We start from the raw sequence: 6701 nt of genomic DNA on the forward strand, positions 1-6701 counted from the left end.
TGGCCTCAATCAAATCAGGTTTAGGGTGGACTGTGGAGGTGACAATTTAGGTTAATGTGGTGTCAAGTTGTTTATATAATGAGTGGACACAAACATGACTCATTTAATTAATTGGGTTAAACCTTCAACTTTAATACGACTTGTTTAACTAAACAAATGACACAACACGATTCACGTAACTCGTTTAATAAACAAATCACGTTGGGTTAACACAAACACAATTTGTTACAACATGTTTAATATAAATAGGTTAAGTTCATAAATGCTTTATTTGGCTTAATTAATACATAAATTATGTCGTTTACCCATTCACAACTAGATTCCTGACAAAATTAGTTTGATAATCAATATCCATAACTGTAATTATAGACATAAGTCACATAACCCAACTTCTCATTGCATATCTAATCAAAATAAGATTAAAGTTCAATAAAGTTCATCTAAATAAACAAATGCATAAAATAATAATAAAAAAACAAATAACATGATAAAGCCTCCTCATTAAGTATCAACTTTAGTTATTAACAGAATTAAAGAATTTCAGAAAATGTGGTTATATAATTAGGGTTTTCTAGGGGCAAAAATGCAACTTAATTATATAGATTATGTCTATTAATTGCGGATTCAACATATTGACACAAATTGAGGTCAAACAATTTCGATCCGAACCCTATTAAACTAAATTTTGACTCTTAAATTTCGTGTCAAGTTTGTAAATTGTGACAAACATAAGCACCGTCATTCATTTGAGGGGCTTAATTAGATGAATGGCAAAGTGTTGGGCTAGTGAATACTTATTTAAAATGAAAATTGGGTCAGAAACACTAAGCCCATCCAACTTGCCTAGTTGCAACCTCACCCCACCACCACCATCAAGTCCCAATAACACGTTCACCACATCATGGCTGGCTGCTGCCGTCGGTACCTACAAGTCAATTAGAATCCAAATTATCTTTTTGGGTGTTTGTATATTATAGATAAGACAAAGGGTATCCTTGAAACAAAGGAAATTCCAAAATTGTATTCATATTGTAACTTTTAGCCTCAACCCTTAAGAAAATCTAACCTCAAAAGAAATCTTGCCATTTTTTAAACCCTCCAACTTTTATATCATATAAGACTAATGCTTTTTAAATATACCGTCATGTTGGAATTGGTGACTCATATTAACATAAGTGGAAGACTAAGTAGAATGAAGCGATTGCGGCGTTCACAGAGCGGGAGTTTACTAGCCCATGGGCGTAATTAAGTTTGCATGGGGATTGAGGGGGTATGGGGTATTTTGAGAATTTCCTTAATATGTCCGTACAATTAGGGTTTATGGTTTTTCCTATATATATATATATTAAGGAAATTGTGTGTGTTATGATGTAACTCTAAATCATTAAAAGTAAAATACAGTCATCTCTCTGTAGACGTAGGCACATTGCCGAATCACGTTAAATCTGTGTTTCAACTCTCCTAATCTCTCTTTTTTCGATTTTATATTGTTCATCAATTATTGTGCTCGATAACAACAGATCCAATAAAAAAATAAAAATTAATTTTTACTGTTATTCCATTCCAATTATATAACAATATTCATAAAAAATATATATATAAACCGATGCTGGTGCAAACATTCTTGTCATAGTTCACTATGAAAACAAATTAACAAAAGCAAATTACAGTAATAAAATATATTGGTTGATAATAGAAGTGACAATTTCTTGTTCGCGTGTCGGATTCGGTTCATATCAAGGCATGTGTATAAGATTATATAAGTCAACCTTAACCCGACCCATAAATGAGTCAAACTCCTCAACCCTACCCTTATAATTTTGTATTGGGCTTGTATTGCGTTCACGGTTTATGTCAAAAATAGTCGAGTATTATATCGCGTGTTGTGTTTGAGATATGAGATAATGCTATATAGGTTAGACCCATTTAATTAAACGAATCAGACTTGTCAACTTTAACCCTTTAATTTAATGTTGGGTTCGTAATGAAATTGTAAATCGAATAAAAAATTATGGACCCCCTAATTGATAAGGATTAATTTATGAATGAGATAAGAAATGTGAGCAAAAAAAATAAAAAAGGAAAAAGAGAGATTAAAATGGGAGGAATATAGAATGTGAAAGGAACTGAAAAACCAACTACAACAAGCCAACAGCACTCACTCGCACACAAAGCACAACACATCCATCCACCCTTTTTACCGTAACGCGCATTAGATCCTCTCTCTCTCTCTCTATCTCTCTCTCTCTCTCTGCTTATTCCTTCAACAACCCCCCCTTACCTTCGGTCCCTGTCTTCCCCATCTTTGAAACGCTTTTCTGAAGTTCATATCTCCTCCACATCTCCAATCCTTGCAATTAGCAAATATATATATATATATATTGGGATTTTTTGTTCCTTCTCTTTCTCTTTCTCTCTGTGGGGGTGTTTTATCATCTCCCAGATCTATTTCAGACGCCCATCACAGCCACAAACGGACCTTCTCGGTCTCTCTGGCTCTTGTTCTGATCGGATAGATCGAAACCCAGAAAGGATATAGTGAAAAGAATGTCGCAGGCTCTCTCAGATGACAACTTTATTGACCATTTCGACCGGATACCGGACTCCCTCCTCCTCCTCGTCTTCAACAAGATCGGAGACGTGAAGGCTCTCGGCCGGTGCTGCGTGGTGTCGCGGCGCTTCCACTCGCTGGTTCCGCAGGTGGAGAACGTGGTGGTCCGCGTGGACTGCGTTATCTCTGACGATGACTCGTCTTCTTCCTCTTCCCCTTCTTCGGCTGAGAAATCGCGGAATCCCTTTTCCAATATTTTCCGCTTCGTCTTCTTGGGCACCATCGTCAAGCCCTTTCAGTTCCTGACCCAGTTCCTTGGCGGACCCAAGAGGGTCTCGTCGTCTTCCGGGTCGCCGGGCTCTTCCTCGTCGCTGTTCCTCGCCGAAGATGGAGACTCCGACCAGGGCGCCGTGACCCACCACTCACCGACCCAGGTCCTCAAAAACTTCAACGAGGTTCGGTTCCTCCGGATCGAGCTTCCCAGTGGCGAGCTGGGCATCGAGGACGGTGTTTTGCTCAAGTGGAGGGCCGATTTCGGGTCCACGCTCGACAACTGCGTGATTCTCGGCGCGTCGTCGGTGGTCCACACGGCGAAGATTCCGAACGACAATGTCACGGATGGGTTTTGCGCGAATAGCAATGGGGGCGAAGATAACGGAAGCATACCCGAGTCGTTTTACACGAATGGGGGTCTGAAACTGCGCGTAGTTTGGACGATCAGCTCATTGATCGCGGCCTCGGCGAGGCACTACTTGCTCCAGCCGATCATTTCGGAGCACAAGACGCTGGACAATCTGGTGCTGACAGACGCGGATGGGCAGGGCGTGTTGTGCATGAACAGGGACCAGCTCGAGGAGCTGAGGGTGAAGCCCCTCTCGGCCTCTTCGGCGTCGAAGAGGACCCAAGTGCCTGCGCTCAACATGCGGCTCTGGTACGCGCCGCACTTGGAGCTGCCTGGTGGGATGGTTCTGAAGGGCGCGACGCTGGTGGCAATTCGGCCGAGTGAGCAATCGGTGGTGAGGAAGGAGGTGTCCGATGTGTCGTGGGTGTCGACGGCCTTCGAGGAGCCGTACGGAACTGCGGCGAAGATGCTGGTGAAGAGGCGGACTTACTGTCTTGAGATGAACTCCTTCTGAATGACAAAGATTGGATCTGAGGTAAATTTCGCTTCTATTGTTAGTGGCAATGAATAGAATTGAGTTTCTTTTTGGCTCCAATTGTGTGGTGTTGATTGGGTTTTGTGTAACGTTAATTGGGTTTGAATGATTATAGAGTGGATACCCATTTGAAGGCGTATGCCAGGAAACAATCAGAATTTGTATGATAGATGGTAGACATGTATGATTAGATAGTGTTTGTGGCTTTTTATATGGTCTTCTTGTTTATATGATGGATCTTTTAATATTTGAGAATCCTAAGTTTTGGCAATCTTAAGTTTTACTAAGCTTCTATTTTGGGTATAGGGAGGGCTCATTGTTTTGAGTAAGGTAGGCACTTGATTGTTTATGGGAGGTGGAGAATCAGAAAAATAGATATTGTATTGGTTATGATATAAATGAAAAAGTAGGGCAATATTTGTGGTTTAAATATCTGGAACAAAGTTGCACATAATATAAATGTGTGTGTGTGTGTTGTTCATCACTTGATTCTGCATATGCTGCAGTTTCCTGCATTGTTTTTTGGGTTTTAAATTTATGCTTTTCGACTCGTTCTTATTTTTTATTGAATAAATAAATCTAAATTTACTCATGAAGTATTCTGTATTCTCTGCTCTTACTATGAAATGGGGTTTTCCAGGGAAAGCACAATCGTTCAAGAGAAGGTGAAATTTACTTGTTTTTGGCATAGAGAGAATTAGAAGACACAATTTTGCTTTATGAGTATCTCAAGTTGGGTGCCAAGCCATCTTGCTTTGAACTGCCACTGAAACACCAATCCTTGCTTAGTATGCACGCGCTGCTAATCTCTTGCCCGTTGTGCTCGAGGCGATGGTGGAACTGCATCAGTTGGTTGTTTTGATTTAAAGCATATGCTTGTAAGAGTGCATACATGCAACTAAATGATGTTGTAAGATCTTTCAGTTTGTAGTCATTTACTTTCTTTAAAATCGTCTCTCTGTATGTGAATATTGTAGGTACAAATATGTTATGCTTCTGTTATACTTATAGAGCAATGTACTCTGCTTTATCCTTCAAATCATTTACTGTTAAATCACTCACATCGGTGGTAAAATGGCATATGTATTTCTCTGTTTTCATCCCTCGTAAGTGCTTATAGATGACTTCATTGGAATACATTGACTTCGGGTGGGGTTGGGAGAGTAAGGCAGGTCTAGTGCAGTAGCATGTGTTGTGATATGGCTCTAATAATAGTGTAACAGGATTATTGAAGCCATAGTTATGTCTTGAAGCTTTTCTTTCTTTGGGATGCATAGAGATAGCATGTCACTGCTGCACAGGTTCCTGACTATGGTGTGTTTGGAACCCCAATAAAGCTTTACCAAATCATGAGTCCCATCTGCTTCTAGGTAAAAAATGAGTTGTGAGATGATTGGTCATTGTGGTGTTGGTTTTCTGCTGTTCTTTAAAAAAATTATTGCTTTGGATTATTGAAGCCATAGTGAAGCCTTGAAGCTTTTCTTTCTTTAGGATGCATAAGACAGATAGCATGCACTGCTTCATAGAAAATAGAAAATTTTAGTTCAATATTGGAGGTGTTCCTAACTATGGTGTTTTTGGAGAATTTGGATCCAATACAATTCCCTGCCTCCTTGTAGGGGCCGGAGCTGGGGCCAAGGTAATAGTAGGATCCCCAATTATAGGGATCCCGGTTCCAGTTCCAGTCCCAGTCCCAGTCCGTATTTGGAACGCATTGAAGCTTTACCAAATCATGGCTACATCTGCTCACAGGTAAAAAAGTTTTGAGTATGTGAGATGCTGCTGATTGCTGGTGATAGGAACTCAGCAGTGCAGGTAAAAAATTATGTGTTCTTATTTACTTACACAGCTGTATATGTGAAGGTGGAGGCTGCCCTGCCTTTGTCTCATCTTTTGTTCCGATGCTCTTAAGCTGCCCACGTTACACTTGACATCTCATCCATGTCCAACCACATTGACAGTGAGGTGGGGTTTTCACTCTCACCTAACTTGTTTCCCAAGATGTTTAATTTTCAGTACAAATGTGAACTGGTTTCTCGTTTTTCTGCTGAAGCATAACGAATCCAGCATTCAATTAATGCTCCCCATAAGCAGATATTTTTTAAAAGCAATTATACAAACAGGCAAATCTGCCATAATTCATTGGGGGTGCACAGACCATACTCTGCCTATCCTCGTCAGGTACACTTGATAAACAACCCTAACATCCACATGCCGCTTCCCTGCTCAGGCCTAAGTCAATGCTGCTTTTAAAATGGGGGTTGCAGTGTGGGTGGTTGTCAGCTAGCCAACCAGGTTGTAGTTGTATTGTATAATAACTTTCTAAGAGAAATTGCCATATGGGCCATCAATGGTCAAGGCCAGCTGGTACTTTGAGCATTTACCAATTCAGGGAAAATGCCATTTTAACAAATTTCACTTCTCACCGAGAAATGCTATATTTTACGCTCTCATCTCATTAGGCTGATGTAGCATTAGTCTTAAATTTTTATATTTTTTAAATAATCGCTAATTCAAGGGTTGATAACTTGATAGGCAATCAACGTAGTCGAATAAGGGTGAAATGAGATAATAGTATATAGCATCTCACATCCTTGGTTTTGAAAAATTAGGAAAAGCCAAGACGAGATTATTTAAGATCTTTGTAAAATATGTGAAATTATACTATTTCTGCCATCTAAATGGGAGTCCGTGCTCCTTAGGAATTATTTTAATGAGCTTTGCGAGATCCCCTACAATTTTTCAACGATTCAGATTTAATTTCAACTTTATCTTTCTCATGGCAAACTTGCAATTAAATATAGACCATTGAGAAAATTACGGTTTTACAGCACTTAAACCAAATCTTTTAATCACTACTAGACAACATGACATGTAGATACTTGATTTAACATGTTATAAAAACATATATTAGTTTAAAAGACTTAGAAAAAATTTCTTCCACCCAATTTAAGTTCTAGAACCAACTTTTTTTTTTTTTTTTCAATGGTCAA

At 39.4% G+C, this 6701-nt stretch overlaps 1 protein-coding gene across 1 annotated transcript; it reads left to right on the top strand.

Moving 5' to 3' along the window:
* Positions 1 to 2171: 2171 nt before the first annotated feature.
* LOC132170896 (F-box protein At5g46170) lies at positions 2172 to 4765 on the top strand. The gene is made up of 2 exons (XM_059582045.2): positions 2172 to 3708; positions 4349 to 4765. The coding sequence occupies exon 1, from the start codon at positions 2548 to 2550 to the stop codon at positions 3685 to 3687; it is 1140 nt and encodes a 379-aa protein (XP_059438028.1). The 5' UTR covers positions 2172 to 2547; the 3' UTR covers positions 3688 to 3708; positions 4349 to 4765.
* The last annotated feature ends 1936 nt before the right edge of the window (positions 4766 to 6701 follow it).

The sequence above is a fragment of the Corylus avellana genome, chromosome 1 (genome assembly GCF_965113065.1).
Source record: "Corylus avellana chromosome 1, dhCorAvel1.hap1.2, whole genome shotgun sequence".
In the NCBI taxonomy this organism is placed as follows: Eukaryota; Viridiplantae; Streptophyta; class Magnoliopsida; order Fagales; family Betulaceae; genus Corylus; species Corylus avellana.